The 13,552-nt window shown below is 36.2% G+C and overlaps 2 protein-coding genes across 2 annotated transcripts; one reads left to right on the top strand and one right to left on the bottom strand.

Annotated features, from left to right (window-relative positions):
* The first annotated feature begins 1,344 nt into the window (after positions 1-1,344).
* Positions 1,345-7,722, top strand: aip (aryl hydrocarbon receptor interacting protein). Its single transcript, XM_051115230.1, has 7 exons — positions 1,345-1,548; positions 2,214-2,396; positions 2,536-2,724; positions 4,139-4,315; positions 5,683-5,824; positions 6,565-6,797; positions 6,902-7,722. The coding sequence occupies exons 1-7, from the start codon at positions 1,450-1,452 to the stop codon at positions 6,905-6,907; spliced, it is 1,029 nt and encodes a 342-aa protein (XP_050971187.1). The 5' UTR covers positions 1,345-1,449; the 3' UTR covers positions 6,908-7,722.
* A 45-nt stretch (positions 7,723-7,767) lies between these two features.
* Positions 7,768-11,898, bottom strand: cdk2ap2 (cyclin-dependent kinase 2 associated protein 2). The gene is made up of 5 exons (XM_051115242.1): positions 11,633-11,898; positions 11,202-11,362; positions 10,677-10,768; positions 9,689-9,809; positions 7,768-8,095 (listed from the first exon to the last, which is right to left on the bottom strand). Exons 2-5 carry the CDS (start codon positions 11,254-11,256, stop codon positions 8,028-8,030), a joined length of 336 nt encoding a protein of 111 aa, XP_050971199.1. The 5' UTR covers positions 11,257-11,362; positions 11,633-11,898; the 3' UTR covers positions 7,768-8,027.
* Positions 11,899-13,552: the final 1,654 nt, after the last annotated feature.

Below are 13,552 nucleotides of genomic sequence, written 5' to 3'. Positions count from 1 at the left end.
AAAATTGACATAAATACATGAAGCAAAACACAAAATCGAAACCATTATGTGTACATTTTGAAGTAGCTGAGTGTGAGTTTATCAGACTGTAGAATATAACAGTATCTGAAATACACAATTGAGTTTAGACTTACAGTATATCTCTTCCATTTCCCAAAAGATCTATTACACAAGTGTAATAAAAGCAAACTGTCCTCAAAGATTATTGTTGACAATATCATATTTTTTTGCATTTAGTACTGCCCTTCAGAAGCTACAGAAGATAGAACCCTCTGTAATAGTTGCATATTAGTCCCTTAGTGTAAAAAGATGGATCTCAAATCATACAGTCATTTTTGGAACGGGTTCAAATACACAAAAATGCTGAAAAACCAAAGAAATTGTGGGACCTGAAGGATTTTACTGAACAACAGGCAGTTTACCTGCCTGGAGAAACAAGGGACTCGTGAACAACTATCACTAAACAAAAAAAATAATCATTTGGGTAAGGACACAGTATTAAGAATTAAGTGTATGTAAACTTTTGAATGGGGTCATTTTTATAAATTCACCTATTATTTTCTCTTGCAAACTATATGTAAACATCTTTTATGTGAAATATCTTATTCAGGTCAGTACTAAATAAAAAAAATAACATGCATTTTGTATGATCCCTCTTTTTTGGTCAAATAATTAAGATTTTGCAAGGTGTGCGTAAACTTTTGACCTCAACTGTATATTCAAAACAAATATTATTTATTTCAATGTATATGCACTATTCAGGTGCATTAAAAATACAGAAAACAAAGTAGGTATGGCATTCACAGTACCAGATTTTAATGTCAACATCAATAAAATGTTTCTTAGACAATTTATAAGTATACACTGGTGAAATCATGGCAATCTTAAAAGCTTTACAGTGGGTTGAGAAAAATAAATAACTGACTTTCTGTTGGGTACCAGCTCATATAGGTCAAAAAGGAAAAAAGTTAGCAGGCGAGTATGTAAAGGAAGCCACAATAAAGCAGAAATAGACATTAAAGTAAAATATAGTAAGACTGAAAGGAAGTTAAACACCTGAAGAGATGACAAAATCAGATGATGACAACAGGAAGATGATTTTATAACATGACATTCAAAGAAAAGTTGTTAAAGGTAAAACAACAAAGAACAATATAAATGAAGAAACGCTAATTCACATGATAAATATTTTAATTGTTAATGCAATATCTGAAAAAGAGTATTTAAGGAGATAACGCGACAATCCTAACCCTCACTCCTAACCAGCAGGTGGAGGCAATGCATCTTAAACTTGAGTGGCAACCTCCCATAGAAAATCAAGAAGAAAACGCAGCAGTACAGTAAGCTAGCGATGTGTAGTCTGTTTAATGTAACCCCTGTCATTCTGAACCGCCGCTGCAGCGCCATCTAGACTCAACGCGGCGACATTATTCTACATCTTCTAGAAGAATGGAGGAAATTGACATAAAGCTCAAAGCTGATGGCATTCAGAAAAAAGTCATCTCTCCCGGAAAAGGACAGCTTTCAAGGTTTCCCGACGGAACAAAGGTAGTGTAACGTACAGGATACGTTTTACAGTAATGAAATGTCGAGAGGATGAACAAATGTGTTATTATTTAACGTGTCGAGCTCTACAGCTCTACAGCTAGCTGGATTCGCCAGTTCTGACGCAAAATATAGGCTTGATTTCGACTGGAAATGGCCTAGAATTCGTACAGTGTAATGTTTTATGCATGTATCGCATCAGTGATAGAAAAAAGATCAACTGGTGTGTGTCCTGTTTTTACAAGCAGACGCCTGGTATTCAGATTTAGCCGTTAGCTAAGCATCAGGATTGGATACCTGATGCTATAGTCTATGAAGGCGGTCTCGCAAACAGGATGTCAGTCTGTTTGCACTTTTGGCACTGAGAGCGGAGAAAAAGGTTCATCTCTTCTGAGGAACAGCTGAAAGCTGTGTACCCCATAACAACAACGTCATATAGCCATTGGCTACATTATAAACAACGTCAATAGTATTAACCCTGTAAAGCCTGACATGAAATAATCAGTCTTTTCACTCTATGCCTTGTTGTGCTTGAGAGGAAGGAACATAAAATAGTATTTTATTAGTATTTGTTTCTTTTAGTTTATTTACCTCTTTTAGACAAAATGTGAGAGAAATAAATGAAATGCTTTATAAATAGTAAAATGATCTTTTTTGTCTCTCAAAAGGTGAAGTTTCATTACCGCACCAGCCTTTGTGATGGCACTATGTTGGATGATTCCAGAACAATGGGAGGTCACTGTAAACCTATGGAGCTCATACTGGGGAAGAAGTTTAAGCTTCCTGTGTGGGAGCAAGTGGTTACCACTATGAGAGAGGGTGAAGTTGCTGAGTTCACCTGTGACGTCAAGGTCAGTGACCTGTTTATGCCTTCTAATAACTACATATTTGTAACATTACATATGTAAATGAAGACAACTGCCTTTTTTTTTATTCTTTCTGATATTATTTTGGCTCAGTACTCATTTGTTTTTGTTTGTACTGTAATAGCACACAGCTCTCTACCCTCTGGTTTCCCTTTCACTACGCAACATCAGCCACGGAAAAGACCCACTGGAAGGACAGAGACACTGCTGTGGAATAGCTCAGGTTCACTCGCATCATTCTATGGGTCATGCCGATCTGGATAAGTTGCAGGCCAATCCACAGCCTCTAGTTTTTACCCTGGAAATGCTAGAGGTGAGAAACAGTAGTATGATCTGTATGGAGAGTTCAGATAACCACATGAACAGCATCATTACTAAAATTCCTGTCGGTTCCATGTGGATTTTAAGGTGTTAAAGTGATAGTTCACGGAAAAATGTAAAATTCTGTCATGATTTAACTCACCCTATACTTTTTCCAAACTTGTATGAGTTTAATTGCTTTCGGAATATTTTTTCCATGCTATGGAAGTCAGTGGCGACTGTCACCTGTTTGGTTCTACAAAATATGTTCTTTTATCTTCAGCAGCTGAAAAAATTTCATACAGGTTTGGATCATCTTGCGGAAACTATCCCTTTAACTGTATAATATGCATTTTTACAAATTTAACAGCAAATATACACTACCAGTCAAAAGTTTTGAACAATAGTTTTAATGTTTTTTTTTTAAGATGTCTCTTTATCTCACCAAGCCTGCATTTATTTGATCCAAAATACAGCAAACGCAGTAATATTGTGAAACATTTTTACTATTTTAAAAAAGCTAAAAATAAATATTTTAAGATGAAATTTATTTCCGTGATCAAAGCTAAATTTTTAGCATCATTACTACAGCCTTCAGGGTTGCACGATCTTTCAGAAATCATTCTAATATGCCGATTTGCTGTTCAAAAAACATATTCTATTATCATCAATATTTAAAACATCTGAGTACATTTTTTTTTCAGGACTCTTTGATGAATAGAAAGATTCAAAGATCAGAGTTTATCTAAAATAAAAAGCTTTTGTAACATTGTATACTAAACCATTTAAAAGCTTGGAGTCTTTTTTTTTTTTGGGAAGGAGATTACAGAAATAATACTTTTATTTAGCGATGATGCTTTAAATGGATAAAAAGTGATGACAGACGTTTATAATGTTACAAAAGATTTCTGTTAATAATATTTTTCTGATATTATTTATAATGTTACAGAAGATTTCCATAAATGCTGTTCTTCTGAACTTTCTATCCATCAAAGAAACCTGAAAAAATTCTACTCTGTTTTCAACTCGACGCTGTTTTCAACATAATAATAATGTTTTTTCAGCAGCAAATCAGAATATTATGATTTCTGACGGATCATGACTGGAGTAATAATGCCAAAAACTCTGCTTAGAAATCACAGGAATAAATTACATTATAGTAACATATATATTACAAATATATTCAAATAGTTATTTTAAATACTGTAAACAAAATTAAAATGTTACTGTTTTTGCTGTACTTTGGATCAAATAAATGCAGACTTGGTGAGCAGAAGAGACGACTTCTTCAAAAAACATTAAAAATCTTACTGTTCAAAAACTTTTGACTGGTAGTGTACATAACTTACAAAGTGTAGCTGTTTGGTAATTCCCACTTGATCTTTTTTATGACACTGATTGATAATTCTGATTCTTATCTTCCCAAGATCTTGCCTCCTGGATCCTTCCAAATGGAAATATGGGCAATGACAGATGACCAGAAATTGCAGGCCATACCACAAATCCATGAGGAGGGAAATGCACTCTTCAAGAGTGGAGATATTACAGCAGCTGCCGAGAAGTACTACAATGCCATAGCTTGTCTGAAGGGCTTACAGATGAAGGTTAGCCTTAATAGCTGCCATCTAATGTCTAATCTGTCCTGCCACAGTTTTAAAATGAACCGAAATTATTTTTACACTTCACACACTATGTTTAAAGTGAAGCATTGTGGTAATGTGCATGATCCTCCAGTGTTTTCAGTGTCTCAGAGTGGCTCGATTCTCAGTAAATACAGATAAACTCCATCTCTGCATAAGCTAAGAGTTTGGGAACACAACGTGTGCCAGGTTCACTTTATTTTTAAGGATTTGTAATTAAGTATTTGTATACCTGCTGTCAAAGAAACCACTTGCCAGTGAAGAAATTAAGACATAAGTACTGTGATTTTACAACTGTTAAAGGGATAGTTCACCCAACAAGGAAAATTCTGTCATTAAGTACTCACCCTTGCATCTTTCCAAACTTTTGTTCAACCTTCGAACGCAAATAAGGACCTTTTTTTTTTTTTTTTATAAAATCTGAGAGCTTTCTTATCCTGTATAGCTTCATAAAATTAAATTAAAAAAAAAAAATTATGCAGGGCCAGAAAGCTCTTGGATCTCATCAAAAATATCTTAATTTGTGTTCCGAATATGAATGAAGGTCTTACAGGTTTTGAACGACAAGACAATGAGTAATTAATGACGAGTTTTGGGTGCACTATCCCTTTAAGCTAAGAAATTTACTATTAAATATTTTCTCAGTGCAGTTGTATTAGAGTTTTACTACATTTCTGTCTTGGTAATTTTAGATGGTATATATTTATATCATTATTATTATCTGTAATATCGAAAGAATATTTTCACATTGTTAGGTTTCCTACAAACACCAGTGTGAATGTAATGTGGACTGAGAAACTCACAACTAAAAAAAGAGTTTTAAGTCCGCTTAAAGGTCCAGGTACAAATCAGTGCAAAGTTCATGCTTGGGGTTGCCAGATGTTAAGAGCTCAGATCCCCCACTCAGACATTTTCATTTAAACAGATTAAATACATTTCCCTCCTGGTGTTTTACTTAATCTCCCAAAGTAGCAACCATGCATGTGCTCACTCTGACCTGCAAAAAAAAGCACTAATGATCTGAAAGCACAGACAAACATGTATGATGGCGTTAAGCAATCTCCAATGAGATATTCTGCTCAAATGAAAGCACCATATAGCCAGTCTGTGTTCCTCTACAAGGCCGCTTGGGCTGTTTGCTGTGACTAAATTTGCAAGCAAACTTTCTCACTGACAAACTAACAAATTTGTGAGTTTTCATAGTTTAGAGCGTTTTAATGTATGTAATAAAGCTGGAAACTCAATGGGGTAAAATAAACAATAACAATTATGATAAATTATATTCCTCAAGGCTGGAAGTTTTACCTTGAACATATATTCTCTGTTTATAGGAGCGTCCGGGTGATGAGAATTGGATCAAACTAGATCACATGATCACTCCTCTCCTCCTCAACTATTGCCAGTGCAAGCAACTTTTGGGCCAGTACTATGAGGTTTTGGACCACTGCTCTTCTATCATCAACAAGTATGATGGTAAATATCAAAACAGTTACAACACTCACATGCACCTAAACCTAAATTCTTTTGACAACCCACCCAACTGTTCATTGATTACAAGTCTTGTTGTAATTATCGCTGGGCATCTCAAAGAAGCTCATTCTAACGTCTACAGTATTTTTTAGGTAAATAAAAAGCTGCACTAGTATTACGTTTCTTTACAAACAAGCTAAGGTTAAATAAAAACACTAAAATGCTTCAGCGCCAATAGCCTCGTGGTTAGTGCAACCAGAGTTGTCAGGTTTTTCACAACAAAACCCACCCATTTGCTACTCAAAACTAGCCCAGTAGCATTTTGGAGGGGGTTCCCTGGTACAAATCACGTTCCGGGCTAAAATACATGGTTCTGGGCAGGGTTCCCCCTAGTAAAGTTTGCTGAATATTAGGTTAATGTGGTGGCTTTAACCCGCAGATATGAAAAACAACCCACGGCAACAGTGTTAAAATAGCCCAATTTGACAGGAAAAGCACAGTCTTGGCAACACTGCGCACAGCTGCGCTCGTGGAGACTCGAGTTTGAATCCTCTCTCATGGTCCCACTCGCCTCTCTCCAGCCAGTGCTTTCCTGTCTACTCAATACTGTCCTGTCCAAAGAAAGGCAAAAAAGGCCACTAAAAAAAGTTTTTAAACAAGACTTGCATGAGTGTGCTCCTATCATGTGTAACATTTATCATTTGTATTACAGATGCCCATACTCATTCTTATCTTTCTCACAGATAACGTTAAGGCATTTTTCAAACGAGGGAAAGCTCATGCAGCGGTATGGAACGAAACAGAGGCAAGAGCTGACTTTGCCAAAGTGATTGAATTAGACCCATCACTTGAAACCTCAGTTGCAAAGGAGTTGAGGGCAATGGAGGATCGCATTCGGGAAAAACAGAAAGAGGAGAAGGGACGCTACAAAAACCTTTTCAACTACAGCAGCAAAACCTCTGCTACAGCTTCCACGGTTTGTTCAGTCTTCCATTTCAAAAAGCAAAAGCTAAATTAGTGAATATTAAGAAACAACAACTGCTCAATTAAGTAACCTATGCTATTTTCCTCTCTTTTTAGGGCTGAAACAAAGATGAAATTCCAATTTTACATTGATGAGGATGTAGTTAGGCCACTGTCAAGTTGGAGCACGTGCACTCTGATAAATTGATCCCTCACAAGTCCGTCATATTGTTTATTACCTCCTCATCTTGTTTTATTAGTAATTTGGTATACCAATGAAGTGCATAGCTTTGAATGCACTTGAATCCATCCATCAATTTATTCCTGGAGTAACCCATCATTTACTAAGAAGTGCTCATTTTCATTGAGTTGCTAATGGGATCTGCATCTCCTGTGAACCAGAAATGGGTAAATACCAGCTTACTGCCTTGTTACCTTGTATATTCAGTCTTTGGATACAGCTGATTCAGAAATTCTCCCAAGGGCAGTCTGAATCAACCAAACCTAACAAGACAATCTGAAGATGTTAAAATGCTTGTAGGATTTCTCTCACTATATGCCCCTTTCCCTTAATTTTGTTATTCTTTTGTATTTATCATGTTTATTAATTTTATTACTATTACTCTCATTGTTTTTATATGTATACTACATTTTTAATGTTGAAAGAATAGGGAAATTAGAAGGCAGATGAAATATGAACGTGAAAGACACATTGTTCACACTGTGATGGCATATGTAAAAGTATCCACTTCCCCATCATCAAAACTAAAAACATGTACTTATTCACCTTGTGTTGTTAATTACTGGAATTGTCAGTTATATCTATATGTCACTACAAATAAATCGCTATTTTCAAAATACTTTTTTAAATAGGTGTTGTTGCAACTCGCTGCATGTGTTGTGACCAATGCCAAATAAAGTTCTTTGAAAATCACTTACCCCCTTTTTACAAAAGTGATTCTTGCATTCAGTGGAATTGAAAATCTGACAAATTGTTTGTTTTGTTTTTTATTTAAATACAGAATTGCAAAAATTGGGCTTAAAAAATTTCTATGCTAATCGCATTAACACTACATGAGGTGTACATCGGGGAGATTGCTATGCATGATGGACAAAGATCAATAAGAAAGGTAGAAAGACATGGTGTTGTAAATAGCTTGGCAAAGAGAAGGAGCATGTTTATGAGAAACAGAACAATGGGGAGACAAGTACCAGAGGGAGGGTGGGTGCGTGTGTGTGGATGTTATGTGCGAGCACTTCGCTCTGTCTCCGCTAGACACTCCCTGACAAGAGCACGTGCGTGGATGATACCTGATGAAAGACAGAAACACACATCAGCTATTTCAAACAAGCAAACACTTATCCAAAAACACAAGAGCAAGTGCAAACATACAAATGTGCAAAATGACTCCTGTAAGTAGTTTTGTTGACTGACAGGCCATCTACTAATGAAACAGAGAGCACTGATTGTAAAATACATGCACCTTGCAGAATCTGCAAAATGTTAATTATTTTACCAAAATAAGAGGGATCATACAAAACACGTGTTATTTTTTATTTAGTACTGACCTGAATAAGATATTTCACAAAAGACATTTACATGAAAAAATAATAGTTGAATTTATAAAAATGACCCCCCCTTCAACAGTTTACATACGCTTGATTCTTAATACACAGCTGGAGTTTTTTTTGTTCAGTGATAGTTGTTCATGAGTCCCTTGTTTGTCCTGAACAGTTAAACTGCTCGCTGTTCTTCAGAAAAATGCTTCCGGTCCAAGAAATTCTTTGGTTTTTCAGCATTTTTGTGTATTTGAACCCTTTCCAACAATGACTGTACGATTTCGAGACCCATCTTTTCACACTGAGGACAACTGAGGGACTCATATGCAACTAATACAGAAGGTTCAAATGCGCACTGATGCTCCAGAAGGAAAAATGATGCATTAAGAGCCAGGGGTGAAAACTTTCGAAAAGAATGAATGTGAATACATTTTTCTTATTTTGCCTAAATATCAGTTTTTTTCATTTAGTGCTGCCCTTCGGAAGCTACAAAAGATGTTCCCCAGAAAACAAAATAAGTTAAATTTACCCTGATCTTCAAATTCAGTGCAATGCATTGTGCATTGTGTTTCCTTCTGAACCATTAGTGAGTGTTTGAACCTTCTGTAATAGTTGTATATGAGTCCCTCAGTTGTCCTCAGTGTGAAAAGATGGATCTCAAAATCACAGAGTCATTGTTAGAAAGGGTTCAAATACACAAAAATGCTGAACACCCAAAGGATTTGTGGGACTTGAAGAATTTTTCTGAAGAACAGTGGGCAGTTTAACTGTTCAGGACAAACAAGGGACTCGTGAAAAACTATCACTAAACAAAAAAAAACACAGCTGTGGATCATTCAGGTAACAACACAGTAGTAAGAATCAGGCGCATGTAAACTTCTTAAATGGGGTCATTTTTATAAATTCAACTATTATTTTCTCTTGTGGACTACATGTAAACATCTTTTATGTGTCTTTTATGTACCATTTTGCAGATTCTGTATGGTGTATGTAAGGTATATGTAAACGTTTGTAAGTATATTATAAACAGACACAAATAACTGTAAAAACAACTGTACTGCAACTTAACCAGCAATATAAATAATTAATGGCTACTGGAATAAATATTCTGAACACTTCACTTGTTCTATATTAATTTTACTTCAGTGACAAGCCCCACAATCTAGTAAAGAATGAGTCTTAGTGCTGACTAAAGAAACATTGCAACTGTGATCTCACACAAATCTGAAAAACGCAGAAAACTTTATCACAACTGCCCTTAGGCTCACATTACTCAAGGGGGCTAAACGTTACAGTCTGTTACAAATGTGCCGCATGCACTATATTCCGAATGGTTTGGAGTACCTCTCTTCAGCCTCTCCATGGCACTTTTGCTGCCAGCATAGGTAGGACGAATTTCACGGCTCATCTCCTCAATGACAGAGAGCAGCTCACTATAGGTAGATCCCTGGGACACTTTAACAGGCTACAGAAAACAAGAAGATACGAATCCTCTTTATTAGGTATATATAAAGGAACATACCTACACACAGATATACTACCAGGCAAAAGTTTGGAATAATGTTAACTCATAAATCATGTTCACCAAGGCTGCATTTATTTGATCAAAACAGTGAAAACAGTTATATTTTTTAATATTATCATTTAAAATAAATATTAAAAATAAATAAATATTTTAAAATGTAATTTAGTCCTGTGATGTTTTTTTTTTTTTTTTTTTAAATCAATTATTGGTGCTCTATTAATAATGAATATAAAGTTCAAAAGAAAAGCATTTATTTGAAGTAGTAACAACATATAATGTTACATAAGATCTCGGTCAGTTTTGATCAACTTAATGCATCCTTGCGGATTAAAAATATACATTTTTCTTCATTAACTTCTACTTATCTAATTTAACCCAAACTGTTTGAATAGCAGTATATCTGGTTTCTACAAAATATTAAGTAGCACAACTGTTTTCAACATTGATATTAATAAGAAATGTTTTTGGATCAGCAAATCCATACATTAGAATGATTTCTGAAAGATCATGTGACACTGAAGACTGGAGTATTGACTGCTGAAAATTCAGCTTTGCGTCACAGGAATAGGTTACATTTTTAAAATGCCAAACTTTTATTTTGTAATATAATATACCAAAATATTACTGTTTTTTATTGTATTTTGTATAAATATACGCAGCACTGGTGAGCATAAGAAAGTTATTTTGAAAACATTTAACCGGTAATGCATTTATTCCAAATAAAACGGACTCAATAGCAACGTATCGTCATAATTTCAAGAGTGCAAATTTACCTAAAACCCCACTATTATCAAAAATGTAACTTACTTGTACAAAGCCCATTGACGGTGGACCAAAGTCACTAAATGCTGGTCTAAAGTTAGAAGAGGAAGCCAGTGATGGAGATGAGCCACAAGATCCTAAAAGCAGAGAGCAAGAGCAAGACCAATCACAAATCAAGGAAATGTCAAAAGGCCAAACCCGACCAATGATATCTTGCCACAGTGTGTGCATTAAAGGAAGTGAGGTAAAATACAGACAATATTAGATGCACTGATGTGATGGTATGGCACACTCACAAATGGGTAAGAAAAACAGTTAGCTTTGAAACATAAACGCGACAGGGTGCGGTTAGCAGCACAATATACCACATTTATGTAATGAGCGAGACAGATGGCTATGGCTCCTTTAACTCCTCCCCCTTTATCCGTGTCTCTGACCTCTTTTACAGTAGGTTCACTGACCCCTTTCCCCAGGATTAAAACGGTGCGTTTGAAAAGATGATGGCCAAAAATACCTCAAATGGGAAAATGTGAATGTAAAAAAGAAATGAATGAACACAATGAAACTCACCTGGCGGAGTGTGGTTGGAGCCGGTGGGTGCGGGGGCGATCGGCTTGTAACTCATATTTACACCGCCGTCGACTGTAACCACGCTTTGATGAAAAGTTTCTGCTTATCTTCTCAATGTAATCTCGATGGGCTTTAGTATCTGAAGCAGGAAAGATGTTGACCTAGTGTAAAGACAAAGAGTAGATATATAGATACGTATAAGAGGTGAGACATGATAAAGGCTAGCGGACAGAAAAGACGGTCCCCTCTAAACTTAACCGGCTTCAAACCCTGCCTCGTCTATTTAAATCGCCGGTAATTGACTGACTTTTCCATTATTCTCAGCTAGGGTAAAACAACGACTCATTTTATATAAACACGAAATATTTTTAATATGTTAACCGGTGGAGGATGCCTGTAGTGGTTTATGAAAGGTAAATTTAACTACCCACCTCTTCCGCGAACTCGCTCGACAGCGACACGCGCTAAATATCCAACAAGCCGACAAATGAAACAAACAACAACAACCGGGAACACTTCGCGGTACGTCGGCCAGTCAAAGATGATTTCTGGTCGCCGGTTTACACTTGTTCGAGGAGGTAAATGAGGATTATAACGCACAGGAATAGTTTCGTTACACGGAGGTGTCGGTTCTTCTCCTCTCTTCCTGCGTGTGCTAGCCTGCTATGTTATTTTCCCATGATACTCGGCAAAAAGAGTGACTGCGTCATCAGGCACGCGCCTTTGCCCTCGCTCTTCCACAATGAAGATCCGTTCTGGAATTTTCTTGTTGAGGTGTTTGGAGATGGTGGGCAACAATGAGATATGGAAAGCGTTTGGAAAATACATCAAAAGTCGTTTTATGATAATATGTATTTGTTTATTTATTTATAGAATGACATAGAATAGAACTGCATATGATAGTATGGCATAGAGTCGCAAATAACAGAATAGAATTGAATAGAATGAATTCAATACATTTATTGTTTGTCAGTATGCACGTATTCACCACTGCATGAGATGTGCAGTGCAATAGGTATGCATTAAACAATGCAACTTGCAATCTACATAAAAACTGACAGTTATTTAAATTGGTCATGACATGGATTTTTTTTTATTATTATTATTTTAATATGTTCCTTGAGGTTTACTTCTAACGTTAATAAAGCGTTTTGCACAAAAAAAAAAAAAGAAAAGTGGAAAAGTGATTATGTTCAACCCTTATTCTGACCCTCTGTGTTAAACGACTTGTTTTTAAAGGTTAGTTCGCCCAAAAATGAAAATTAGCCCATAATTTACTCCTCCCTCAATGCATCATAGGTGTATATGACTTCTTTCTTTCAGATGAATGCAGTCAGAGTTATATTATAAATTGTTCTGGCTCATTCAAGCTTTATAATGCAGTGATTTTGCAAGAAAAATGTCCATATTTAATACTTTATAATCGCTTTAATCTAGCTTGCGCTCACTGTTGTACACAGAAGCCTCTCCGGGCAGATGACGTAGGACATATGCATTGTGTATGCGCCTGTGAGTCTCGTGAAAACCAACGTTTGTTTACAGAAGCAAAGGAAGCAAAGTTTCCTGACTTTAGCAAAGGAAAACCAGTCTCCTCTTGGCTTATATCGAAATTCTCTGACATTTTTCTTTACAAATCCTCATTTTGTACTTCTAATTCATGACAGTTGTTCTGTTGTAATCTCTCCACTGCATGTTCGTCACTTCTGAGCAGCGTGTGCACAACGGCGACATCATACGTCATCCCCCCCGGAGCTGCTTCTGTGTACAACTATTAGTGCAAGCTAGAGAAAAGTGATTATTACGTTTTAAATATGGATATTTTTCTTACAAAAACACATCAATTCGCTACAGGAGGCCTTTATTCACCCCCCGAAGCCGTGTGAGGCACTTTTTTATTATGGATGATGTGCTTTATTGGACTTTTTTTGGACTGATGAAAAGAAACACCCGCCCATTTCATTATAAAGCTTGAGGGAGCCAGAACAATTTTTTTTATATAATTTCGATTGCATTCGTCTGGAAGAAGGAAGTCATATACACCTAGGATGCCTTGAGGGTGAGTACATAATTTTTGGGTGAAGTATTCCTTTAAGGGGCGTGTCCTTAAAAGCTTGTCAGGAATCAGCCACTGTTATGATTGGCTAATGTCATTGCATAGGAAACGGTATCAGCGCCCCCCTAGCTATTGCATGTAAGTGTTTTGACAATATGATCAAAACAAAACAGTAATTTCCAGACAAATCATTATGAAATTATTTACTTACAGTTTGTGATGCAGCTGCAGTCGGATCTAGTACCGCTTCATCTTTCAACAACTTTCTTTGTGAACTCTCCATGACATGCTCCAATCA

The sequence above is a fragment of the Labeo rohita genome, chromosome 1, assembly GCF_022985175.1.
Source record: "Labeo rohita strain BAU-BD-2019 chromosome 1, IGBB_LRoh.1.0, whole genome shotgun sequence".
Lineage (NCBI taxonomy): Eukaryota > Metazoa > Chordata > Actinopteri > Cypriniformes > Cyprinidae > Labeo > Labeo rohita.
Note: the sequence above shows the minus strand (reverse complement) of the source record. Positions and strands in the feature narration are given on the sequence as shown.

Excerpts from the sequence above, each read along its gene's own strand:
- cdk2ap2 (XM_051115242.1), bottom strand. The coding sequence starts at position 11,256 with ATGAGTTACAAGCCGATCGCCCCCGCACCCACCGGCTCCAACCACACT. Across the intron at positions 10,769-11,201 it reads CTCCAACCACACTCCGCCAG|GATCTTGTGGCTCATCTCCA; the intron begins GTGAGTTTCATT and ends CTCTGCTTTTAG. Across the intron at positions 9,810-10,676 it reads CGTCAATGGGCTTTGTACAA|CCTGTTAAAGTGTCCCAGGG; the intron begins GTAAGTTACATT and ends TGTTTTCTGTAG.
- aip (XM_051115230.1), top strand. The coding sequence starts at position 1,450 with ATGGAGGAAATTGACATAAAGCTCAAAGCTGATGGCATTCAGAAAAAA. Across the intron at positions 4,316-5,682 it reads TGAAGGGCTTACAGATGAAG|GAGCGTCCGGGTGATGAGAA; the intron begins GTTAGCCTTAAT and ends CTCTGTTTATAG. Across the intron at positions 5,825-6,564 it reads TATCATCAACAAGTATGATG|ATAACGTTAAGGCATTTTTC; the intron begins GTAAATATCAAA and ends TCTTTCTCACAG.